The sequence below is a fragment of the Pipra filicauda genome, unplaced genomic scaffold (assembly GCF_003945595.2).
Source record: "Pipra filicauda isolate LSUMZ 115617 unplaced genomic scaffold, ASM394559v2 scaffold50_size3627746_pilon, whole genome shotgun sequence".
NCBI classification, from domain to species: Eukaryota; Metazoa; Chordata; class Aves; order Passeriformes; family Pipridae; genus Pipra; species Pipra filicauda.
This window is the reverse complement of record NW_024104654.1, coordinates 1,253,914-1,281,465: the sequence shown is the minus strand read 5'-3', so window position 1 is coordinate 1,281,465 and position 27,552 is coordinate 1,253,914. Positions and strand designations below refer to the sequence as shown.

General features: G+C 37.9%; 1 protein-coding gene across 7 annotated transcripts in view; it reads left to right on the top strand.

The window, feature by feature from the left end:
- Positions 1-27,552, top strand: part of FRY (FRY microtubule binding protein) — a 207,861-nt gene that overhangs the window by 36,933 nt on the left and 143,376 nt on the right. The window contains exon 1 of one of the 7 annotated variants that reach the window (XM_027728915.2): positions 3,097-3,871. The exons of 4 other annotated variants lie outside the window; for them this stretch is intronic. In XM_027728915.2, the coding sequence (XP_027584716.1) occupies positions 3,802-3,871 (70 nt within the window). In that variant the 5' untranslated portion in view covers positions 3,097-3,801. Of the gene's footprint in view, positions 1-3,096; positions 3,872-27,552 lie in introns of those variants that run through there. 2 more of the 7 variants (XM_027728914.2, XM_039386874.1) reach the window with 2 other exon arrangements.

The following is a 27,552-nucleotide window of genomic DNA, read 5'->3' as shown; positions in this document are numbered from 1 at the left end:
TATAGTCAGCAAGAATGGAAGTAGAAGCTCTATATCTTCAAAACTCCTTAGTCTTTTGAGCCTCCCAAAAATAAGTTCAGAACACTAGGTTAAAATGCTGCTGGTTCTGCCATTTCAGTATGTTATTCCTGTTTAGGAGTGTTTCTAAAATGTGAGTAAAACCATGATAACTGGAGAATGTTTTATTTGAGCAAATTTAGACTGGGAAATATTTAAATTTAATTTAGCATTTAAATTTTTTAAAAATAATTTAAGATTAATGATAGAAGTTATTGAGATTTTAATTGGTTATACTTTTAAAAAGGCTAAAGTTAAATTCTGAAGCATATACTAAAAGGTGAAAGCAGTGAGATTCTGTGTTGTATATTAATATTGTGATGCAAAGTTTAAAAAAAGACCTACTATACATGAAATTTTGGTTCCAAATCACTTTGAAGAAAGTCAGTAAAAACAGTGCTAGGGGATCTGCTACTCCTAGACAGATGGCTGAATGTAGCTGTAGCCATTTTAATGTTATTCTGCAAGGAAGTGCAAGTAGGCATTAAGTAATACTTTAACATCCCAGATACAAACTCTACTTATGGTAGTCAAATCCAGATATCCTTGGATGTGATAGCTCATTTATTTCTTTACCAAATGATCATAAAGTCAAGAAAGATTGTGCTGGTTAGATCTGATAACTGGTGAAGACCAAGGACAAGTGACAAGAACATTACTGGATCATGTTCACACAAGCTGAGTCAGGATAAGCAAGGATAGATCTGCAGTTTTGAGAAGACAAACTTGAGAAATAAAAGGAACTGGTTAATGAGAGTTAAGAAAACAGGGATGTCTGAAATTTCTTTATTTTGAAAGCACCAAAACCGACCAACCAACAAACCCTTAAACTTTTCATTCTGCCTGTGAGGGAGATGTGAGACCCTCAGGAGCATCCCATGGGGCCCACTGGTCACCCACCTCACCTGGTATTCTCCCAACAGCAGCAGTAGAAGGCACTGTTTGGGAAGAGCTCACACAGGTGTAGCCACTTCCTGCAGCCCATCCCTCTCATATGCCCCAGCAAGTTATTGCAATGTTAGGGATGTTAGAGGTATGTTTAAGTGTCCTTTAGAGATCTAAGTTTGTATTTATTATCACCATTTTGAAGCTGCTAATGCTATCTACCTCCACAATCTCCAGCAGCAACAAGTTCCAGAAGCTCACCAGCCATTTCAGTGAATGCTCCAACATTCTTATGGAAAAGGACTAAAGAATTATTGGAAGAATCCCCATTGCATTGATAATGTGCAGCTGTGGCTTGGAGGTTAGAGAGTGTCAATTTAAAGTGAGCACTATCAAGAGTTTAGCTGAGTAAGAATAGGTGAAGGAATTACAAGCAAATGGTTAAACATCCTTACTCCTTTACAACTTTGAAACAAGAACATTGATTTTAAAGAGTGCAATATCCCATGAAGAAGAGAGATGGAGTAAGAATTTATAGGGGGAAAATGATCTGTATCAACAGAGAGGCTGCTTGTCACTCAAGACTTTGAGTGAAACAAACTTTGGTGGGAGATTGTATTTAAAGGTATGGATTTAACTGAAAATTAGATAAAATCCAATATGGATTTAGGAAATACAACTATTTGCAAATTAACCTTATATTTTTATTATCAACAAGAGGATTATGATAAAATTAATATATTAGTCATTTTCTTAAAAGCACTTGATGTAGCACCACGGGAAAAATTATTACTTAAATCCTTGAACATAGGAATTAATGCAACATTTTTGAGGGTGAATAAGGACTTCCAAACCTACCTGGCATTGTCTCTGCTGAAAAATCAATTAGTGGGATGGTAGGAAGTCATCAGTCCTAGACCTTGGGGCTTGCCTAATTTGGTATTAAATTTAACTTTAATTATAAAAAGCTGGAGTATGCCGGTTAAAACAAGATGGTACAAAGAGGAGACATTGTCAGTGGGGCAGGTGGGGGAACAGATGGGACAGTGAGGTCTCAGAACATAAATTGGGGGCCCAGAGTGGTAGCAATAGGATGATAATTACCCATATAGGGAGGAAGAGGTGAGCAGCTCTCATTGATGTAGTTGGTGAGGTCAAACCTGAGATACTCTGAACATTTCTGGTAGTCCATGTTCGTGAAAGGGAGTAAACAGGTTTTGAGTCAATTTCATTTAGGAACTGAAAGAAGGTTTCAAAAGCGAGTTTCTACAACAGCCTTCCATTAGTGAGGTCACAAAACCTTATCTCTAGATGAGGTATGTTTACAGAAGACATTCAGCATATTTTCAGTGAGAACTGCAGGAGCTTGATCTCAATGACCCTTGTGTTCCTCAGTTTCCAATCCAAACCAAATATTCCACATACTGAAACTAAAAATAATGTGCGAATGTAATTGCTGACAAAGTTTTTAGAAGAATCAGCAGCAGACAAGCTCTTTTTTGGCTCAGATACTATAATTATGAAATGCTGCAGGAAATTTATTCCACTGAGTGTGAAAAGAGTACTGTTATTCCCAGGAAATAATATCTGGAAGGATGATACCAAGAACATATGAAACAAAAAATATTTTGGAAACTGATTCTTCTTCTTTTTCTTCAGTACCATTAAAATATGCATAGTGATGTAGTATGATTATATGAAATAAAACCTTAGGAATATGGAAATTGTACCTAGCAATTAAGTATATTTGTTGAAAATACAGAGAAATTAACGAGCAGTGAATTGCTTCTGCCTTGTTTTCTTATGTGAATTCAGTTTCTTTTTAGAAACCATTATTCAAGATAAAAAATATATCAAACTGAGAATTTTCTGTGACTCTTTCAGAGGTGAATGCCAAGCAGTAAGCTCTCTGGGTTATTTGCCGTTACAAATTCAGCCTGCTGTCTCTCATCTTTGTTAAGGGAAGGAAAAAAAAAAAAGTGCCAAGAAAAAAATGACAGCACGTTTTTCTGTAGCAGTGAAAGAAAAGCAGAAGCAGCCAGTCTGAATGCCGTGGGTTTAGCGCTCTGGAAGTGCTTCTGTTGTGCAACTGGGCTGAGGGAGAGCCTTTTTTTTTCCCCAGCGTCACTGCAATCAGATATATGGGTGCAGCTCTGCTTTACCGCAGCATGATGCAGTTGTGTATAGTTCAGCGTGCTCTTCTTGGGAACAGGCGGAAGGAGAGCAGCTGACCAGAGCATGCAGAGGATATTCATTAGAGTGCCTTTTTTTTTGCTAAAGCTAAACAGTACGTGTGAGATTCTTCCAGCTGCAGAAGAGACGGTGTCAGTGGGGCTTCAAGTTGATACTCGGTTTGCAAGAGGAGGTGCATACGCTCGGGCTGACAGCTTCTGATGGGAAAAAAGCTTCAGACAGGCAAGACTGCATGTTATTAAAAGCACAGCTCAGACACCCTTCGGGAAGATACTCTAACTGTTCTTATGGAACAAGTGCTGTGGTACTGCTTATCCCTTAACCAACCAGAAGAAATTTGCCCAATTGTGGAATGGAATAAATGAAAATACATACTGAGGGGGTGAGGGAATAAAATACTCTTCAGATATAATTAAGGACAAGCCCCGAAGGAAGAGCAAAGGACAAAAATCTCATGGTGTGTTTTTGTTGTTGCTGTTGTTGAGATTTTTTTTTTTTTTTTAATGAGCTTACCTACCATGAACGGAAGAAGTGGATCTGTGGAGACTTCATTTCCTCCTCTGACCCCTCGTTTACATCACTGACTGGTGACAGTCACATCTACATACATAGTACCTGCCACTTCAGCTGCTCAGAATTACAGAAGCCTCTTTGTATGCAGCAGACATGGCTAGCCAGCAGGATTCTGGCTTCTTTGAAATCAGTATCAAATATTTACTGAAATCCTGGAGCAATAGTGAGTAGTGGAAGAGTAATCTTTTCATATTATGCATTGCTTGGTAAATAGCGAGGATAACCTAAAGGATAAAATCTTATCTTTATATATGTTTGTGTTATATAAACCAAGTAATTTTTGCTTTCATCAGCTCTAAAAATCAAAATGTCAGAGATTTAAATAGGTTTCATTAACTGCAAAGACTGTAATGAGATTATACTAGATTTTGCTTGATTGAATTCTGAAGTTAGGCTGCTTTCTGGCTATAATAGTACATTTCAGAGAGTGCATTCCAAACAGCGTTTCCTGTCTACATGTTTGTTTGATTTGTTCAGACTTTATCTAAATATTTTTGAAAATGCTGTTTAATCACAAGGGTGTGGCATAGCTCAGAAGTTATTTTTTGTTAATTGTGCACCGAGGACAAAATTATAATTATTCTACTTCAGGTCTGAAAGTCATTTTAATGTGATGAAAAGCAAAACATCAGTTGCTTGTAGCTGCACTTCCCACTCTCTGTGTTTGATTTCAGAATCTTATGCAATATTTCCCTCCAGAAAGAATCCATCTGTTTATCTGATCCAGGCTGAGTTTTGCAGAATGTAAACAAATAGCATTTTAGTCTTCCTTGGTCTTTTCAGTATTGCTGCTCCTGATTTCCATTGATGTTTAAATCAATCACTCTTCAGATTTTTTAGCTATATTATGTAATGAAGATATCATAGTAAAAATTAGTTCTTGCAAATATATTCAGATTAGGTAAGGCCATGAGATAACTCTGGCAGAAATTGCTTTTCAACTTAAAATACATGAACGGTATATTCCTTTTCTATAGAAGGTTGTATTAACAGTGCTAAATCTCCATATTTAACTGTTTTTAAAAGATAGAACACAATGTCTCTTGAAAAATCCAACTTGGCTATGTATTTAATAAGGTGCTGATCATCCTACTATCTATAATATATAATTTCTGCATAAAAGACTAGTATTTTTAAATTCTGTGCTATACAAATATTGCAAAATCTACTCAATACAATGAGAGTGCCTTTATACATGCAAAGAAATAAAAATAACACTATATTAGATATGGCACATGCAAGACTTGTCTTCATTAAATGATATCCATAGAAACTGTATTTTTCCAGGTCATTTGTAACCTCAGTAACACTGGAGTGCTTGTTTGATACTGTTTTTCTACCACAAGTGTGAAGCCACCAGGGAATAGTGGTATTACCTAAACAGCATTGCTTATCTGCCCTCCTTCCGAAATATTTAGTGCATATTCATTCAAATCAGTGATCCTTCAAGGACTAGAAGAGAATTTTGATTTAGTTACCTTCTTGGACTAACATTAATCAAATACTGAGAAAATAAGTGTGTATTGTGACAACACATTTTATAACAAGCCAGTCACAGTATATGACAGAAGAAAAACAAATCAGTTTATGGTGCAGAAATCAAATCAGTTCTGGCATTATTTTTGCAATAGCCTACTGTAACTTGAATACTAAGTAAGGCTAGCACTTAAGAATGAAAAAATGACTGCATTATGGAATTAAATGTAATATTTTATTTTTTTTTCTTTTTCCTCTATGTTGAAGTGTATTGAAAGTATTTGAAAACAGGAAAGATAATTCTAGTCTGAAATTAGAAGTCCCTAAATTCTGTTCTAGGGAAATGAAAATAATATATGAATAATTGATACTTCCGACATTCTTTTAGTGGATAAACACACCTTCTACTGTATTTGAAGAAACAATAAGAGGAAATTGAGTAAATTAACCCAGGTTGCCTTAAACTTGGGGAGTTCTTTGCTTTCAGTGTAGAAGGGTATATTCATAAATCTGAACATACCCTTCCTAGCTGAAAAACAAAGTTTGGTAAGAAGACAGTAGGGAGTTCAAAAAACCTAGGGCTTTCTTCAGCTCTGCTATGTGATGGGTGGAGCAGAGGAAAACAGTTCCCTTGCTTGAGAAACTGCTGGGAAGCCTGCACATGCATGCACAGGAATATGTTTTTCAGAGAATAGCTGCTGTGCCTGCCTACCCAAGGGCAGAAGCAGTAGGCTATAAATTATGCCAGGACATTTATGTAGCAGCAAGAGGTCTATCATACAGTTTTGAAAGAAAAGTAACTTTGGTTCCAACAGTATATATTTTGCTCACACAATAATAGTGCAGAGGTGCTGTCCATATATGTTTCTGCAGATTGGCACTTTAAAAGAGCAGTTTTATAGCCCCACCAAAACCAGGCCTTTCCCCTGATTTGTGTTTCGGCTTACACAGAACATAGTTTTCTGACAGAATGCCAACCATATCCATTGCCCATACCATGAAATATACTCAGTTATTCTTCTTGGGTTGCCAATTTTCTCTGATTTTCGTATCTAGCATTCTTGACATGCCAGGCAGGATTTCAGTTCAGTGTCACACAGCACTTGTCGAGGTGTTCACCTAGCAAGCTGCTTGCATTTTTATTTTCATCACCCAGCTAAGGAGGCAGGTAATTTATGGGCAATGGATTTGGTTCATTTTAACTATTGTAGTCAGAATGATACAGTCAGTGGGTGTTCTCAGTGAGTGTGCGCTCTTTTTACTAAGGGACAAAAAAGCCAAGTCACAGTCTGGCCTTCAAGTCATACCATCAAACTGAGAGACCTCAAAATACTCCTTTGCTCTGCATGTGTCAATAAGATACCATGTACATCATGCTGTCTGAAAAATATTCCTGTAGCTTGTTGGAGATGGGATTAGACCCAGAATTCTCTGGTTGGAAAATAAGAATAATCATTTAATTTTTTTTTCCAATCTCATTTGTGTTCTGATGTTTTCTTAAATATTCAAGTATTTTTGATCAATGCTGCATTATTCAACAACTGCATTAATCATTTGCATTACTTTTTGAAAGCACTGCTAAAATGGCTATGTTTGCTCAGAGTGCTACTCATTTGGCCCACTGAGGTTAGTAAGATAAATAGAATAAAATAGAGCTCACCAAAAGTAGGAGGATTAAGAGGCTTTTCCTCAGTTTAGTTATGGAAATATTACAAAATGCAGTTCTGTAACTAAGTACTTCTAATTTATTCAAGCCTAATATATGAATACAAATGTTAAGAATTTGAAACCTGATCTTTCCTTAGATTTTTTTTTTACTTTTTTGAATTAATCTGATAGATTTATTCTGAATTTAATTTCCAATTGCTTTTTTCAAATTCATCGTTTAAAAAAAAATCTTGAGTAGAAATTTTGAAATCAAGCTACAAGAAATTGGAGTTTATAAATTCCATCTTTTGTGGTTTCTAGATCAGATCAGCAATTAAATTTATTGGAGAAAAGGATTGTGTGGAAGAATCTGAATGGCACAGGTAGATGGCTCACTTGTCATCTCACAAGTCAGCTCTTCTGTGGGCGAGTAGAAACAGCATTTCATTGTCTCCCAGATAGATAGATCTACTAGAGACAGATTTTCTAGGTGTCTTTTTGTGTAGTGAAATGAAAGTGCACATTTTGCATACTGAATATTTTATTTGCCGCTTCTCATAGAACAGAGTTATCTTCAGGGCAGTATTTGAAGGATTGCAATGCTTGTTTATCTACCTTTAAATAGCAAGATGTTTTTTTCTGTGGACTTGCATTTAATTCAAACTCAGAATAAGGGCTTTTTTAAGTATAAGGACTTCAGGGCTCTTTCCCATGGCCCATACTTCCTTATGTTCTTCCGTTAATAGTCACTGTCCACATCAAAATCCTCATATCATTATCCTCTTTAGCTTTGTGCTGTACAAAGCCCATTGGTCTGTCCTCCTACTACACACTGTTCTCTGTGTGCTCCTGTGTGCCCGGTCCCTGTAGCAGTGGCTAGCAAAAGCCATTCCTTGTTTGCTTGTCGTGGTAACATAAGAGACAGCCTAATCCAGGTATAGAGACACCTACCTCAGCTCAGCTACCGCTCGCTTTCCTCAAACACAGCAGCATCCCACAACACTCCCAGGAGGATCTCTGGCTCCTCCATGGATTACTGGTCATGTACTAAGTTGAACATGGGGCTAGCATCAAAACAACTTCTGTGGTCAGTAGAGCATCAGGTGCCAGAGAAACTTCTCAGTGGCCAACGTGAAGCCTGAGGGGTTACTGGTTGCCATGTGGTCAGCCACATTCTGTTTTTCTCTTGAAGATATTTTTCTACCATGTCAGGAACAGAAATTAAGAACTTTAGTCCTTCATTAAATGAGTATAATGCATGAAGCAATAAAATTCAACTTTTTATAGAGAATATTCTTGTGTTGATGATCACGAGAAAAGGAAAATATTCTAGGAAGATTTTATTGTGCAGAAGGTTGATAACAGCTGTGTTGCAGGTTCCCTTATCTGCAGGCGAAGACAGACCTGTTTAAAGCTAAATAGCTAAAGACCATGCTATCAGACTTAGTGATTGTAGCAAGATACCAGTCAAGGAAAGAGGCTCATTCCCTTTTCTCAGTGCCCACTTAGACAAACACATTGACTGAACAAGAGGAACCTATCCTTTCCTGCCATCTCTCTTGCTTTAACATTCCAGACCCAAAGAGAACTGATTCCAGAAGCTGATGTGCTGCAAACTCACCCCGCGGGGAGAGGATCAGTTCTTGCCTGAAGCGGCCGGGGAAGGGACAGGGTCATGCGGCTGCAGTGAGCAGCCTGGCACTGACATACAAACTGGAGCCTGGGCAGGGGCCATGCTTGGACCTGCCCCTTGTGCTTGCTACTGAGGTCTCAACCTAATACACCTGCAGGGAGCTGGCCACTTCCACAGCCTCCACCTTTAAGGGCCCAAAGGTTAGCTCATGTCTTGGCATGTGAGTCTTCCTGGGAAAAGGATGCCATTAATTCAAACTGTTACCTGAGGGGGATTGATTGCACTGTCCATTGAGCCCTGAAGTTCCAGTGCTTAGTGTATTCTTCAGCTCTAAGTAGTCTACGATTGTCAGCAGTAAAGTGACTTGATGATAATGGTGACTGTTGTCTCCCAGGAGCTTTCTTTATATTTGTATGCAGATCTCTTCTCTAAAGAGCTGTAGGGAAAGGTGGAAAACCAGCTGTTTGTGTTCTGTGGTACCCATTTTAGAACTTGCATTTTGACATGGTTCTTCTAAAAGTAAGGGAAAGTGGAAGTTTTATGACTTCGGGAACCCGAGAACTCTTTAACAAAGAATTTGTTTTTTATTTTGATGTTTACTGCTCTGTTGAGGACACTCCAAAATCATTTCTATGATAATGGCAGGAAAAAGGGTGAGAAAAATCATAAATAGTCTATTGCAAAATTCAGTTGATTTATAGAATGAGTTTGCTTGTCATTAAAAGGTTTGAATTACTGCAGTAAAATTGAAAAATACTTTGAGTGCAATACAGTACATAAGTTTTTGTGGTAAAACTTCAAAATGTCAAAATGTAAGATGATCTGGAAACTAGGCATAAACTAGGCATAGATAATTACTAGTAGATATTCCATAAAGGTTCTAATTATTTTACTTGTGGTAGAAAGAAAACTATTCTGTTATACTATTAGTATTCATTTTTAGTGATTAATATGTGATATCCTTTGTTTTATCAAAATACCAGCAGTTTGTTTTTTTCCAATATATCTTGTTATTATTTAAAAGGAACAGGGAAAGTATGAACAGTTTCTTGTGTTTCCTCTATGCATATAAAATACCATTGAATAAGCTCTAGCATCTTTTATTTTTATGTATCTATATAAATATAAAAATTATAAATATGAAAAGGGAATATAGAAAAGTACAAGGAAAGTGATAATGAAAAGGTTACCTTGGGAGTATAAAATGTGCAAAAATGTTAAAAATTTAGTAATAGGGTGTACCAACCAAAGTGCTACTTAGCAATCCTTTTGTATTTTATCCACTTTTGATACAATCATTTCATTGATAGTTTAAACTCTTTTCTCTATATAGAATTATGAACAGTAGGAAGCAGGCTCCACACCTACAGAATTACACTTGCACGTCCAACTTTAGTTTCTGTATTCATTCTTGAGTTTCTAAGCAAACTTGCTATGAGTTGATAGCCCTAGAGACTGAATGCCAGAGGGTGTTGAAACCATGAATGGCACATGTGGCATTGCAGTAGCTGTGCCTGGGAGGGACAGTCTCATACTAGCCTCTTATCCCTATGCTCAAGCTACTACACCTTCTCTCCCACCCTAATTACCCATAGAGTTAATATCCTGCAACGTAAACTTCCTAAAATGGTGTAGATGCTTGTGTCAGCATGAGAAAGGGGATGTGAGTACACCACCAGGAGTGGGAGGCAGTTTTGGCTGATTCCTGCTATTAGACCAGTGGAGCTGTATGGTAAGTCATATTTACTTGAATAGTGACCCATGCTTGCTTCTAAATATTGGAACTAGTTCCTTCTCCAGACTAGTCTAGCTTTTGCATCCCTCTCTTTTCTGCTTCAGGGCATCAACAATTAAGTTGTTGCTATTGTTTCCCTGATAAATTTGGACTGCAGAATGATTTCATAGAGGTAGGTAGCTCTGTCATTTGTGACTTGGTAATTTTTCAGTCACTGCAGTTACCTAAACTAAATTTGAATCAATTGTCCATAGAAAGAAAATCCCGTGTCCTCTAACATCCTTCCTTCTGAATCACCCAATCCTTTGTCTATTGCATTAGCTAAAAGGAACACTAAACATAGCATTCAAACTTCACAGCAGCTTCATCAGTCAGATATTTTAAGTTCTTGTATGGTTTATATTTTTAAGAATGTAAATAGATGTTCAGTAGTATGACAAAGCAGGGCAAGACATTTGCTGGCTGGCTTATCATGCTACTGAGAGCTGGAAACTGAGGGTGACAATGGAGGGGGATTATGACCAATAGTTCAGTGAGGTAGCAGTGAACAGGGGTGGAAAGCAAAGGATGCAGGGCAAAGGGAATAAGAGAAACCTCAGAAATGTAAAACAGGATGAAGAGATACCTGCACCCTTATATATATTTTATACCTACCTTAAGTGTATTTATAGAAATACAGGCATTCTGGAAAACATGCAGGAGGAAGTCAAGTGTTGCATTCAGTCACAAATTACAATATCATAGCAGTAGCAGCCTTGGTGTTAACAGCTCACACAGTTGGAATGCTGTGATTGATGGATAGATGGATACAAGCTCTTGAGGAAGGGCCTGCAGGGAAGATAAGGAGTGGAATTTGCTGTCTTTGTAAAGGAGCTCCTTATGGGTATGGAGCTCTTCTATGAGGTGAGTGGGTGATGGTGTGCTTGGGAGTTTGGGGGTCAGGATCAGAAGAGAGGAATTGAAAGATTACTGGGTGATGGTGGCAATCTTACAGACCATCAGTAAGGGTGAGGAAGTGTAGGAAGCCTTCTTCAGACAACTTGAGGAAGTTCATGAATTGTTGATGTTAGTTCACATGGGGGACTTAAACTTCCTGTTGTCTGCTGGAAGTGCAAAATAGTAGGATGCACGGAGTCAGAATTTCTTGAGGGTGTTGGAAGTAACTTCTTGATTAATAATGGACCAAATCGGTGAAGTGTAGCTGGGTCTGTTATCCATTAACATGGAAGACCTGATTGGAGCTCAAAATCCTGATAAGAGTGGGGAAAGAGAGTGGCAGAGTATAGACCCTGGACTTCAGGAGAGCAGATTTCAGTTTGTGAGGTTTCAGAAGCTATTAGGTGGGATCCCATGGGGGGCAACTTTTAAAGGCAAAGGAACTCAGGAAAACTGACAGGTCTTTGAGGTCGATATCTTCGAAGCAAGCACAAGAATGGGACTCATCAATACTAAGGGAAACAAGCAGACATAGGAGGAGGCTGGCTTGGCTTATCAGGGCTTATCTGGGCTGTGGTGCAAAAAAGGCAGTATATCAGAGGCAGAAGTGTGAGTTGGCTACAAAGGAGGAATTTATAGACATTGCCCAGGCATGCAGGGACAGTGCTTGGAAATTCAAAGCTCAGCTGGAGATGGGATTTGCAAGGGATATCAAAGTCAACAAGAAGAGTTTCTCTTGTTTCATTAGTGGTAAATGGTTGAACAAGAGAAATGTGGACCCATTGCTGAATGGGGCAGGAAATTTAGTGACAGCGGACTGAAGTACTAAGTGACATTTTTGGCTCTACCTTCACCAACAAGGTCTCTCTGACCTCTCTCTGCCAGGTGCTGGAGTGTCCCTTGATATGGAACTTCTTATAAGGGGAAAGATAGAACTTGTTCAAGTCCAGAGTTCAGGAGCACAGACTGTCTTCTTTGCAGGAACTACTGAGAAACCTGACAATTCCTTACATATTTATGTTCTATGTTTTGCTAATTATAGTCACATTCAAAACTGAGAGATGGTGTAGTTTTTCTATTCACAGCAGACAGCAGAGCTTGCTAAAACAAGCAGCTGAGTGAAACACATTTGAGAAATACTGGCTTCATAGTTTGCTCTCAGCTGAGAGAGCACTATATATAAGATACAGAGCCACCTGAGAGGTTCAGCTCTCTAATGTTTAAGAAGGGAGATTTTGGGGTGCTCTTCAAGCCACGTTTGAAGAGAAATCTGAGTGTTGTTTTGCAAATACTGTGGGATCACTCTAGTGACAGTATCACGTGCCTCCAGGGAAATGCGTTGCTGATAAAGAGCTTAATTAGGTGATTGGAGCCTTAGCAGAAAAGTTTCACACATGAAAAAATAGAGGGGCCCTTTTGAGAGACATGCTATACAGTCTTTATCCTGGGTACTTTCTGTGCTTTCAGAAATTTGCTGTCATCACATGTAGTGCTAATGTATACAAATTGAGAGGCTGCTGTGGTTTTTCAGTAGTCAGTGATGGGGTGAGAAATCATGATTTGTGTATGGCCAAAATGCAGAGATGTTAGATTGATTGGTATTAGACAAGGACTGATCAAAAGAATGCAACAGATCTTGCTTTATTTATAATTGTGAAGTTGCAGAGTTTTAGTTTTATTTTGAAACACTTGACTTTGAAAGACTAATTCCCTTGAATTCTTAAGTAGTACATGGCTCAGCACAGAAGTCTGCCAAAGGTATTGTTTTGCAGGAATTCTCCTATAATTGGGTGATCTTTATACTAACATTTTTTAGTCAGAAGGTTACCCGGATAGAGTTCTTGCCACAGTTCTTCCTTCAGAAGTTTGCAGAGTAGCTTTCTGCATATACTCACAGTAACGTGTTGTTATATGGTTTTCAGAATGAGGTTTATTCCATGCATACTACTGAGATGTAACATGTTGAAAGTAGTGTAAGCTACCTGACATCAGGTTTGGCAATCCATTCCCTTGTAACTGGAATTGGTTTTAGTCAGCATTCCAATGGAGGCAAAGCTTATTCAGTCTACCTGCCTTTTTTTGAACATTAACCAAATTCAGAACAATTTAGAGAAGGGTAGAATTCTTCTACAGAATTTGTAAGTTGAGGCTGTGAGGTAGTGAAGGGGGAAGTTCAGATAATGAAAAATGGCAGCATAAGCTGTCGTCTTAGTCATAAGAAAATCCTTGCTGTGATAGCCTTTGTAAATACCCCAGCTTTGAAACAAGCTTTAGTCACACCTTTGAGAGGATTGCACACAAAACTCATAGTGTTGCATATTTTAAAATAGATTCACAAGATACAGGTTGATACTCATTAATTCAGGTGCAGGGAAACTGCTGCAAATAACTTGTTCACAATGGTCTACATTATAGTAATATTCATATAGTGCTTCCCATTTGGAAGCTTTACAGACTTAAATTCTTACAGCATTATTGCCTGAATATGTAAGATTGCTTTTGTGTTATTCCTGGGCAAATTGAAACAGAGAAATTAACTGAAAAACCCAAGATTACACAGGACCTGTGTTAGATCTGGAAATGAAGCCCTGTCTTCTATTTCTTTAATGGAAGAACCTTTTTTCCTTCACCTTCTTGGTAGCCAAGTGGCAGACGCATTATAAATCATGACTCAACCAGTTATCATATATAGAGATTTTTAATTGACAGTAAGTAGTAATTTTAATATGGAAATATCACAGGATTATTTTGAATTCCACAGCATGCATATTTGTTGCTAGTGATGTCTTAAATGAGGAGAAAATTACTTAGCTATGATTCTTCTTCTTTGAAGGCAGATGTTTGAAACAAATAACCTCACCCCACCCTTTGTCTGTGTGCCATCTGAACCAAAGCTAGGTGGTTATTTTGATTTTTGTTCTATAGCTCATAGGCAGGAAGATGCGGCAGAGCAATGTATGCTTTCCTGGGATGAGTGTTTGATTGAGAGCAGTTCGGATTCTCTAGGAATCAGAAGTTGGAGTGTATCACTTTTTGAAATACAAAAGTCATCAGGGTTTGTAGTAAATTAATCAAAGTCTTAGTGTGTCCATAGTGAATCTTTAACAAATTTGTCATAAAAGCAAAGATGAAAATATTTTCCAAGGGAATGTGAAATTAAAAATGTTTATTGTTTTTACTCATTTGTCTGTCATTTATTTAAGCAGTAAGGGAGAGAGGACGGATAGAAATGAGTGTTACAGGGAGCTGCAGATTTCCATGGCAAGTGAAATTACTGACACAATTGGAATTACTGTTTTAATTAAATTTAAAAGTTAATTGTTAATGTAGATAACTTGGAATTTTATTTAAAAATATAGAAAAAATAATATTTGTTAATGAATATGTTTGTATGTTGCTGTGCCTACTTTTTTTATGTAAAACCTCTCTTCTTTGTTGCAAATAATTTTTCCTGAGCTCTGCAGTTTGAGCTAAAGCACTTCTAAACTTAATGTCCCTGAAGGTGAATTTTCGAATTCTCTGCAGAAATGGTTTTACCCTCTCTAAGAATGAGAAAATGCAAAAAGCCCCCTGTTTGTCCATGTTAAAAATTCTCTTGAAGGGGACGTTGGGAATGGGTGGAGGACAGACACCTTACAGCCAGCTGCCTCTGTACAGTGACTGCACAAAGAAAACAAGGGCAGAGAGGAGTGAATGTGCAATAAAAGCCCAGCAAAGAGCCAGCGGGAATGAAGGGACAAGACGGGGGAGAAGGAATCAGAAGTAGAGGAACTGATACTTCCCAGACAGTGGGAGTGAAATTGAGAGTGACTGGTATGAGATGGAACCAAGGGGAGACTGGAGAATGGGGGGGTGAAGGGACAGGACTGGGAGGAGGGATGGGATGCAGTTGAGAAGGCTGAAGATTGAGATTAGCCATGTTTAACTGGGCAAACTGCATGGGAATCTGGAGCTGGAATAGAGGGCCTGAGGTGGGGAAGACACAGCCATGAGGAGACACCAGATTGTAGAGATGGAGGAATAAGAGCAGCTGGGCAGATGGGGAGGTGAGAGACAGAGAAATCCCCTCCCAAGAGCAGAATGCAGTGCAGAAGACCTGATTTCCATCCTACATCCTTGCTTTATAGCACATCTTTTCATCACAGAGTATGCGTTCCTTTACCTAGTGCTTGGATTAGGTGACAGAAAGTGTTAAATGTTATCAGGTGAGGAGAACAGCAAGTGACTTGTGCATGCTGTTAAGGTAACTGGGTCAACAGTTGGTTCATTTGGCATCAGATTTATCATACGTCCTCTATATTACCTTGCTCCTGAAAGCTTGAGTCCAGTGAGGTAGTGCAGCAGAGTGGAAAGCATATAGATGTACAAAGAAATACTCCTGACAGATTATTATTCTATTAATTATTACTTGTAATGCAGTAGCAGGTAACTTCCTCTGCACTTGTCGAATACAGCAGGCAGTGCATAAGATACTAATAAAAGTTAATCTATCTTAGCAACTCCCAAGGGAGGGTATCAGACAAAACTGGGGGCTTTTGATAGAGTTCTCAAATGAATGAAGAAACAAACCATGTATTTGGGTATTAGGGAATATTTGAGTGTCACTCAGCATGCATTCAAGCGTAATAGTTTTATGAGGAATGCATTAAAAATTGGCATGAGGCACTGTAAATATTAAAGTACCCTTGCTGATTGTCTCTTACCACATTAGATTGAGCTAAGCAGTTGTACCTGGTTGAGCTAAGAAGGGATGGACTCTAGCGTTAATTTTATATTCTCATTAGGGATTTGAAAGAAGGTACATAGCATTTAGTGACATTTATGTTCATCCTTACACTGAAGTGTGCAAGTATTTTCAAACAAAAAAGAGAAAAAAATAATAATCAAACGAAATAAGGAATTATTTAGAGTAAAAATCTGAAAATGTAGTTACCATGTGAATCTGTAAATGTCTTTCAAGACAGAATTTATTTCGGAAACATAAAAAACCAAGACTGGCTACATTCTTAAGCTGTCATGTAAGGGCCAGCTCTTCTCTTCACTGGAAAGGGACAAACAGGGCTTCTCACTGCAGCTGCAGTGACAGAAGGTCCATGCATAGCTGCTTCTGGGCCAATTCCCAGCTCTGTTTTGCCCAAAGTGGAAATTTTGGGGGTCTGTCTGCTACAACAGAGCTCTGAGAATGGGATTTACAAGTAAGGGTTTTTCATTTATTTAAGGACAAACAGTAGTCCATCAAGGAGTAACATGGAAGCATCACACTGCTGGCAAGTTAGACATTTTTTTAAATTTATCAGGTGCTTATGCTAGTAATAGATACTTAGAAGGGCCTTCTCTCTAATATTACTGCTATTCTTTTTAGATCACCATAAAGTCTGTTATTTATTTCTGCAGTAATTTTCTTGTTACAAAAAGGAACCTATGCCTGCAAAGTCATGAGATAGTTTCTTCAAACTTGCTGCCACTGATTTTAATCAAGCATTTTTCTCAATTAAGTACAAAGAGGTGTATAATACTTCTCAGATCCTTTTGCACAGTTGCCACTTTTACATACCAGATTTCAACCTTATTGTAAATTCTCCTAAAGCCTGCCTGACTGAAATAGCATGCATTTTAAAGATTGCATTTGCATTATGCCTTTGGGGCATGACTTTTTGTTGTAAAGTTTTCAGTTTTATAATATTAAATCCAGAAAAGACATTTCAAGTAGATATAGTTTACATTTATTAGGTTGGATGTGTTTATCCACTTTATAGAAGCAGAGTTTGAAACATTTTGCTGGAAGGTTCAAATCTATAAATTATTGTTACATGTGTGTGTGTAACAATAAATAATTATGTCTTTCTAATTAATACAGAAAATGGTCTTCAGGAATTAAACTTCTTTTGACACAAGTGTCAGTGTGATCCATGACAATCTTTTTCAATCTCTTTTTTTTTGTTTTGAATCATACAATCACGTGCATTGTGGATTCAAATTATAGCTATGATTTTCCATAACCTATAGAAGAACTGGCACAGTGATGAATATCTGCATTGATAATTTAAGTAAGATATATTGAGCAGCATTTTCAGAAAGCTGAGCATTGTCTTAAGGCTTTTTCAGTGAAGACTAGAGAGTATTTAACTGTTTACATCAGTAGAATTGGAGTTAGACTGATTTAATGCGTGGTTTTTAAAAACATATGAACTGTATTTTGAAATTACCGTATTAGTTATTCCACGTAAAGTTTTAGGCAATCCTTTTTTCAGGAAAAGAAAGTTATCTTTGATTTCTTTTTCCAGACTCACAAAATCAAAATGCATTATAAAGTTTTTTTAAAAAAACAACACATAATACAATTTTTTATCAGTCCTTGTGCCCAGTGTTTGCAATTTCATGTTATGTAACTCACTTCTGTGACATCATCTGTTCTGTAATACTGAATAAAAGATTACTCTATAGATTGCAGCATTTCAGGATGGTTATCCAGCTTTACCTTTAAGGATATATTTTAAATTAATTCATTAATTGTTTTACCTTTTTGATAGACAGCTGCCACGGAACAGCTCATTTGGTTGGATCTCTGTGCTCTTGTGTTGGTCAAGTCTAAGTAATTCAGAATAGCTTAGGTCTACTGAGCAGCTAAGGTGGCCAAGAGCATTCAGATTTTAGTACATAAATCAAGTGTTATGAGCCAGTAGCTCACAGACATGCCTGAGATTTGTCTAAACATATTAACAAGGTAATCATGCTTCTTTAAACAGTGACTTTTCTCTTCTGTCCTTCCACTTCCTCGGGAGGGTTTAATTTTCTGTCATGTCTTAAAGTCAAATGTTCATCTGCCCAACACGTAAAATCTACCAGTGTGGGTCCATGAACAGTGTGTGAAGTCCCGATCTTTTCACTGTGCCTCCACCAAAGGAGCCAGTGGCCTGGGCCTGGCTGCAGGAGACAGCATCCATCCATCTGGTTCTGTTTAAGTGCCTAGTATTTGTGAGGGTCACGTTTAACATACCCTGGAGTCTCCAGAGTAATCTGATTAACTGTAATCCTTTCACATTTTCATTTATCTTGTTAAAAGATGTTAACAACACCAATAAACAGCAACAAATATTACTGTTACAAGTGCAGCATTTATTGTTGGTTAGAATGTAGTAGAAGAAAATCAGTGTTCAGTGGACATTCATTTTATTGGTCGTTATGCTGGCATCTTTTTAGAAAGACTGACTTATTTTGTTTAATAGCTTGATCCTGACTGGTCCGGACTGGGTACACTTGATAGCATTTAAAAGTTCATATGTTTTTTGTGCAGCTTTTACTTAGTGGCATTTAGTATCATAAGGATACTCTGTGCCCAACCCAGGATATCTTTTACTGGGGATTCTTGCTTTGGAGGCTGATCCTTGTCCTGTCTACTGCTCTGCTTTGTGAGACAATAAACTAGGATTCAAAAAAAGCCTAGGATGAGGATAAATATTATATAAGTTATTTAACATGACTCAGGCAGAAAATAGGTAGAAATATCTGAAGGATCTGATTTGGAGGAATTTGTGAAGCCTGTCTAACACACAGTGACGAGAACAAAAGGAAATGCCAATATAGGCATTTCCTTGCCCAGATACTTTTACTTTCAATATTACTTTTTATTATAATTTCACTACAACATTGTTTTTAGTAGTTCCCATTCATTGGTTAAGTAAGTAGCAACAACTGAGCTAGAGCTATGCTTGCTGTTACATTTCATCTCTAATTTAAAGCACATTGAATTCTATCTTTAAATTTATCAGATCTCGAACAAGCAGGATGTGGGTAAACCTTACCATTCTGGCCAGTAGCCAGAAAAGAAGAGTGCTCCCCAAGAAGGTGGGAGATGGGAGTTCAAAACCTTGAAGTTTAATTAAGGATTTAACCCAAAATTACCACATTCTAGGTGAGTTTTTTAGCCGTTAAGCTGCTACATAAAAAGCAGTTGAAAAGGACAGGAGCTGCTTCTCTGCTCTGCTTTGAACAGCCCAACAATGTGAGGTCCCTGTGAGGATGTTTCTAAGGCAGTGTTGAACCCAGGTTGGCTGTTGTGGAGCCTGATCCTGTTGTGAGCTGCTCCCTGATTTACCCAATCATTTGGATCATTTTTATGGTGTCTGTTCCACAGGCTGGGTTTAAGCATCCAACTTCTCAGTTGATGAGCCCTGAGTGAAACTGTCCTCAAAATGCAATGTCCCCACAAAGGCGAGGGTTGGCTGAGAACATGGGGAAAATTTCTGTGTGTATATGGAAAGAAATGGCAATGCTGGTGTTTAAATTCTTAATATATTAACAGCCTTATGTACCATTTCAGGTGCCTGAGGTTTGTGCTTCATATAGTTCTGTACATGCTTTCTAACTGACAAAGACGTTCATTATCATTGGGTTGTCATGGAGTACTGATCACATGGATCAGGGAATAATAACCCATTATGCTAATATAGCTTGTCATTGTGTTTGATGCACAGTGATGTCCCATAACAACATCTGATGCTTGTAACTAATGCAATTTTTGGTAAGATCACAGTTTATGGAACAGCGTTGGCACACATTGCCTACCCTCTTCACTTTGAATTCTCTGTTTGACTGCGTACTTATCAACAAAACCAAATGTGCATTTTTAGGTCAATATTTTTCTTGTTTTAATTTCTTTGTTCAGTGAAAATTGGGGGGTTCTAACAGAATAATTCTGACTTATTTGTTTAATGCTAGAAATATGTGGTTTTCTTCTGAGCTCTGCTGCCCCTCTTGAAGGCTCAACTTAGTGTTGTAAAGTTCCTTTTGGGACAGAGGCAGGATAATTGACTGCATTTGGTGAATTTCTTAGATGCCACAAGGAAAGAATGAAAGAATTATGTCCGATAGTTGGAATACAAAATTCTGTAATGCATTACCACATCCTTTCTTATACAATATACAATTTTCTTACACAATTTTATTTCGTACTGTGCTACTATACAAAGAAGACTTGAATTTTTGTATTTATTCAGCTTGGTTCTGTAGCAGAATACCAGGCATTTGTTGGTGATCTGTAACATGCACTTTAGCCTTTTCCAGATTCTCAGGATAGTCTACCTTCGTGTGCCTCTGAATATACTTGCAGTAGAATTAAGGTCAAGTGACATGGGAAGAATTCAGAGATGCTGCTTGCTGCTGTAGGGAGAAAATGCATGTGGCCAAAGCTCAACTGGAGTTGAAGCCGGCCAGAAGTGTGGGGGGCAATAAAAAGAGTTTTTTCAAATATATTAATGGCAACAGGCAGTATAGAAATATCATTGGCCTTTACGGGATGAGGATTATCACCTCACAAACAGAGACAAAGACAAGGCAGAGGTGTTCAACACTTTCTTTGCCTCTGTCTTCAACATGGCTGACAGACCAAGGGGATCTCAGTGCCCTGAGCTGGAGGACCAAGACTGTGAGAATGATCAGCTCCCAGATGACCCTGAAATTGTGTGGGATCTGCTGCTCCAGCTGGATCCCTACGGATATATGGGATATATGGGACCTTATGGGATTCATTCTAGAATCCTCAAAGAGCTGGCTGATGTCATTGCAAAACCTCTCTAGGTGATTTTTGAGTGGTCTTGGGAATCCAGAGAGGTCTCAGCTGACTGGAAGCTGGCGAACATTGTTCCAATTTTCAAGAAGGGCAAGAAGGAGAACCCTGTAAAGTACAGGCCTGTCAGTCTCACTTCAGTGCCTGGTAAAGTTATGGAGAAGATTATTCTGGGAGGTATTGAAAAAAAGCTGAAGGGCAATGCTGTCCTTCAGCCAGGACAGCATCATGAAAGTCCTGCTTATCAAACTTGATTTCCTTTATGACAAGGTAACCCTCGTAGTTGATCAAGGGAAGCCAGTTGATGATATCTTTTTGGATATCAGTAATGCTTTCAATACTGTCTCTCACAGGATCCTTCTGGACAAAATGTCCAGCACACAGTTGGATAAACACATCATGTGCTGAGTGAGCAATTGGCTCACGGGTTGAGCACAGAGGGTAATAGTGGATGGTGGGGTAACATCAGACTGGTGACCTGTCACTAGTGGAGAGTTCCACAGGGCTCCATCCCTGCACATCACTGCACCTTCAGAGAGCTTCACTTTTCTATATAAGCATTCTCTTAAGGCAAACCACTAGTTTGCATGGTTATCACTTTAACTTGTAAGTCATATTTATAAATTATTCCAGCGATGTACTCTTTCTTTAAAATATGAAAACTGAATCATCCCAATAAGTTGCCTTTACTTTCATGTTCTCTTGAGGTATATTCTGCAAAACAACCCTTACAATCAGCTTCTGTTTTGGCAAATCATGTTCAACAAGCGAACCACCAGGGCAGGAGATTATTACATGTATCACAAAGATATTCTGATCACACAATTTATATTTTTACCTGTATGTACAAAGAGAAATCAAGTACTGATAGGCATTCAGACTTCTGCTTCTTAGTATTATCAAGACTAGAGAAAGAAGAATCCTTCTTAAAACATCTGTATTGTACTTTTACCAATGACAGATTGTTCTCAGCACTATGTTTTCTACTAATACATTCAACAAGTCATAAATTATACAACCAGAAAAACATTATGTCATCCAATCTGTGCTTCTCATAGAACAGGCTTTATGGCTTCTGTGAATTAATTTCTGTTTGAGACAAAGCATGTCTTTAAAAAAATGGTAATTTAAAATTTCCAATAATGGAAGAATCAGCACCAGACTTAATAGCATTCTGTCGGTTAATTTCCCTCCCTTTGTGTTTAACTTCTTCAAAGTGTTTGTCTAGTTTAAAATTGCAGACATTGAATGTTACTGAATGAAAAACTGTCTCTTAGCAAATTTCTATTTCCAGTATTCATGCTTAAAGGGCATGGAAGTCATCTCACCTAACTTTCAGGCATTCTTAATGTTTATATTACACCTGACATAGGCAAACCTGGCTTTTCTGATAGCCAGTGAAGAAAAATATGTGTATTTTCAGGGTACAGTTCAGATGGGCTGCTTGAGATGTATTTATTGTAATGAATCACCTCAGAAGTGCCTGAGTCCTTTTGTTGTTTAAAAAAGGTGTTTTGGGTTGAGTGGCTCCATGTAAATATGTTTTACAAATAGATGCCCTTGTAGGTGCAATAAGTGCAAATTCCTGCCATTAGAGGATATGACTATGTAACTTTCTCATGGTCAAACTAACCTAAACTTTAAGACAATGTACTCTTTCTTTAAAATATGAAAACTGAAGGCAGTCATTAGTTATAGTTATCTTTCCTGAATGTCCTCTAATTCATCAGCATCTTTTCTCAAGTTGCAGACGTCAGAACAGGACTGATCCTCCCGCAGTGGTTGCAGAGACACTGACAGTGAAGCAGTAGAGCTTTCCTGCTTTTGCTTTCATTTATACTGCTTGAAAAGGCTCTCCATAGCTCTTCAGGTCACAAGAATAGCAGCCTGTTTTCAACACATTAGTCATCCTGGTCTCAGGCCTTTTTTCATAATCAGTGTTTCCCAGGAATAGAAAGCCTTATTCTGTCTGTGTGGCCTTGTCTCTGTCTGTGCAATTCTCCATAGGTTAGAATTAATATCTTGTATATCATTTGCTTGCATTTAATTCTCAAAATGCTATTGAAACAGAGTAGAAGGACCTCTGCTGTTTTTTCTATCACTCTTAATTTGTGTTTTTCTTTTTGTTTTATCTCATTAGCAATAAGGATAAATAATACAGGACCAAGAACTACTCTTTGTACCTCCACTAGAAGTACATTCATTAGGATATGATTATCCCTTAATCCAAATTGAGAAGTACCTGTAACCTACATTTTAATCTTTTTTTGTTGTGAACATTGATCTTTTGGTTCTCATTTTACAATTTGGTAAGATGCTAACCCAATTGCCAAGCAGAAATATAAGACTACACTTTCAACCTTGTTAGCCAAATTTATAATCTTGTAAAAAAATACAGTTAATTTAATAAAATCTGCTTTCCATAAACCTATGCTTATGACACTGTATTATTATACTTTGGTTCTTTATTAGTCAAATGCAACCATTCCTGAACGATTATCAGGCCAACTGTGCTCTGGTTGCCTGGATTGCCCTTGCTGACACTTGAGAAAATCTGATACAATATTATCCCAGCCCTCAGAAATACTGAATTTCCCTTTGAATACCCTAAAAAGGAGTCTTTTTCATTATTTTCAGATGTAATTAGGTTCTTTGGTTTTTTTTTAATTAGTTACTCTGTTTTCACAGGGTTTAAACTGTTTATTTGAAAAATCCAATGTTAACCCTAGGGTTCTTTCTTTATTTTCAAAATAATGCTGAGTTCATCTCTATAGGTGCCTGTTCCCCTCCAAATTTAATAACATATTTCTGGCAGTCATTTATTCCAAAACATTTAGACATTTCAATATATGGAAGAAGTTTTCTGTCATGGCCTTTTGACCAGCATGAGAGTGACGTCCTGTCTGTGCTGTGTTAGGTATTTGCAACTGTTTCATCATGCAGAAGGTCCCTTGGACAGCAGCTAAATTCCATGAACTCTGCTTACCTGTTCAAGGGAAAGTTTTTCAGTGGGCAGCTGTACTCGAGCCAAACTTTCAAAAACCTTTGCTGAGCTCATATGGATGGTAAAAGTCATTGTCTTGTGTTCAGAATCACCACAGGAAGTATTTATGTCCCGGACTCTCAGTCTAGTGAAGCGGCAAACATTTACATTTGCATTTAGGCTTATGGCTAAGACACAAATGAACCCACTTTCAAAGAATTGTTAATGTAATGTAATAAAGGGTTATTAGATTGTACCATATCATAATAGTCTGTGGCTAATAAAAGACGGCTAAACGAAGAGGCCAAATAACATTTAGTATAGAAGGTAGACAATGTGCTGCTGCAGCCAGTATTATGTAATGACAATAATGATTCAATCAGACATAGAGTAGGGGATCAATACTGATAATTATTAATCCAGATTTTGGCTGCAAAATTTTTTCTCTCATTTTTCTTGGTATAGATGTTATTTTGTATGCTCCACTGCAGAGGGAAACATGAATGAATGTCTATCTCATGTTAGTCTTTATTCACAGAAATCTCTCTTGTGGTTTCATCCCAGAAAGCTTCACAACATTTTGGTTAAAGTCTTCTTGGTTTGTGAAGGTTTAACTTGCCAGTTCACAGATCCAGCTTGTGGCTTGGTTTATTCCTGGTGTTGTGCCATTTTCCAACCACACAAGCAAGGGTAAGAATTGTAGCCAGCAACAGCTGAAATGCACCACAATGCAGTTTAGTGCGTATGAGGTGCTTTTGAATAGTCTACAGATTTAAAAGTGAAAGTCATCACTTATAACTCAGCTGTATATCTTTGTTGTTGGTTCCCCTTCAGTAATCACTGATGAGTAATAGGCACCTCTAGAAAGTGATTTTTTCTGTCGTAAACTAAGAATCTAAGAAGAGTATGATGGATCACCTGGAAACGTCAGTCTCTTTTCGTTTACTCTACCCGGAGACTGGATGGTTAGATTAAATTTGATATTTGGTCTGTAGGTGGCTAAATTTGTAACTTTCCCTAAAAGGCAGCCATAGAGTAGATCAGGTGTATCAGAAGATGAGGTCAGGAAAACAACTACAGTTTTGAGGATTTTTCTTAGTACTGCACATTGAAACATAACTAGACACAACGCCTTTATTATGGCATGAAATAAGCAAAACTCTAGGAAATCAACTCTTAGACACTGAACAGTGTTATGTCGCTAGAACTGTTCAGACCATGCAATTTCAGAGGTAAATGTGCTACAGTCTGTTTCTTTTTGTGCATCAGTAGTAAAATATACTTGTTTGCACATGTGCATTACAACATGCTCAGGTTTTCATACACTTGTGTACATTGCACAGAAGACACATCATCCACAATTGGATATGCTGTTTTCGTTCCAGTGAAAGACAGGAGTTTTTAACAGCATGAACCAACATGTTAGTGGTTTGCAAGAGCAAGTGTGAACAAACAGACAACAAAAATTCAGAGATAGTTTCCAGTTCTAACATCTATTGAAATTGAATAGGAAGATGCAAACATTTAATGTCTTTTTATAGTAAAAAATAAACAGTTTAAATATATTTTTAAAATTCCATCTTATCCGGACTCTGACAGTTTTATTGGAAAACATTTAAGGAGAAAAGGAAAAGTATATTGCATCAAAGAGAAAATGTATAGATGTCATGGCTTAAACCCAGCTGGCAACTAAGCACCACCCAGCCACTTGCTCACTCCTGTGGGCAGGCAGGTGTTCAGCCATCCCCAGGAAAATGGGTCTCCATTCTACCTAACAGTGACTTGAGAAGACAGAGAGCATCACTCTGAATGTACCCCCCTTTCTCCTTCTTCCTCCAGCTTTGTATGCGGAGCATGACACCACATGGTCTGGGATATCCCTTGGGTCACTTGGAGTCAGCTGACCCAGCTGTGTCCCCTCCTAACTTCTTGTGCACCCCCAGCCCACTTGCTGGTGGGGTGAGAAGCAGAAAAGGCCTTGGCTCTGTGTAAGTGCTGCTCAGCAACATCTAAAACATCCCTGTGTTATCAACACTGTTTCCAGCAAAAATCCAAAACACGGCCTCATATCAGCTACTGTGGAGAAAATTAACTCTACCCCAACCAAAATCAGCACAGTAGGGAAGGAAGATGCAGATCACATCCTCCCTGCTTCCTAGTCAGTCCCTCTTCTGTAAGTAACTATTCCTTCTCCTTTAGACTCTTTTAGCCTTGTGCATCCTTGGCACTTTTCCAAGTTCCCTAAAAATACTTCTGCTAACACCCATCAACCACAAAATGACAAGAATACCTCCATCTCCCTGTCTCTGAAAGAAAAAGCAAATGCAACAAAACATCTGTCTAAAAATTTTATAGGAAGCTATTTTCTGATCCAACAAAACCAAACCGGAGGTAGCCTTTGCCCGTAGTACCTGAAAAAGTGTAAAGGAAGAGTATGAATGTCTTTATTTAAAGTAAAATGGTTTTTAAGCTCTATTTGAACAAAAAAAAATTCCAATGTAGTTTCAGAAATAAACCTTTTCTCTGTTTTGTTTTGTTGTTTTTTTGTTGTTTTTTTTTTTTAAACCAAAAACCATCTATTCAACTGAAATTGTCTTTTCACCCTTATTTGAAGTTTTTACTTTTGGAATAACTGGAAAAGACCAGGAAAAAAAAAAAACAAACAACCAAACCAAAAAAACCTTCTGAAGTTACATAGAAAGGATACCAGGATTTTGAAATCTTTTGGAAGTATATTGTTAATCTCAAGTCAGCCTTCAAAGAGGCAGCATGTCATTACCATATAAAACACGGAAACCAAAAGGTATTTTTGTTTGATTTGCATCCCATCAGAAGCAACACAGATATTTCCTTTAGTAAGAAGTCACCCCTAAATGAAGCACTCAAATGTGAAAATTGTTTTAGATTTTCCACAAGATTTTCCATGTCATTTAGCTTTTTCAGGTTTTAATTTCATAATAAACCAAGCAAATTCTAGAATTGGTGCAGCTAAAAATCTTTATGTTACATGCCTAGATTCCCCTAGATCCTCAGCACAGTGATATATGTAAACAAGAAAATAATGATTTAGAGGAAAAGGAGTAGAAAAATAAATGGTAAGCAAAGAGAATGGGCAGTAAGGACAATTGCTTTCCTACCTCACTCAGATGTCTTGCAAAGTTCTGAGATAAGAACCTGGGGAACATTGTTAAGCTGCTCAACCCCTGACCTGCCACTTAGGAGAAAGAGAGAGGGAAGGTCTACATCTTACAGGATCATAGTTACTAGGAGCTTTGCCAAGTCAGTGAAAAGGCCTTTAGACAGTGGATGGACACATATGACAGGATTTCCTGTTTATTTGTTTGTTTTGGCAGTCGTCATTCTTGAATCCCTTGCATATGCAAGAGGAGAAAATGTGTTCCACTCACTGCTTTCCTCTACAGGCTCTCACATCATTTTACTGCACAGAATTGCAGTGTGTCTCTGAGGATTACAAACCTACCTGCCAGCAGCTGGGATGTCAGGGCCAGAAGGTTGCTAGTGACTAATAAAGCCAAACCAACAGTTTTACCCTTTCCAAGGTACCAGGCTGAACAAGATCCTTGGCTTCAAATCTAACAGGCACTTCACCACATCCATCTTAGATAAGACCCGTCAGTTTGTGTAAGGACTGTTCTGATGTTTCTCTAAGCTTGGGCAAAGATATCTGTATTAAACTGGTTATTTCCTAAAGGTGTTCTGCTCAGAAGACGGCTGCTTCTTAAGCACCTGAGTGGAATGAACATTTGAACTCCTTATAGACGTGCGGAGGAGAGCATACCATACAAGTGGTATTTTAGCATCCATAAGGCCTACTAAGTGGCCATATGCTTATTTTTATGGATGCTGCA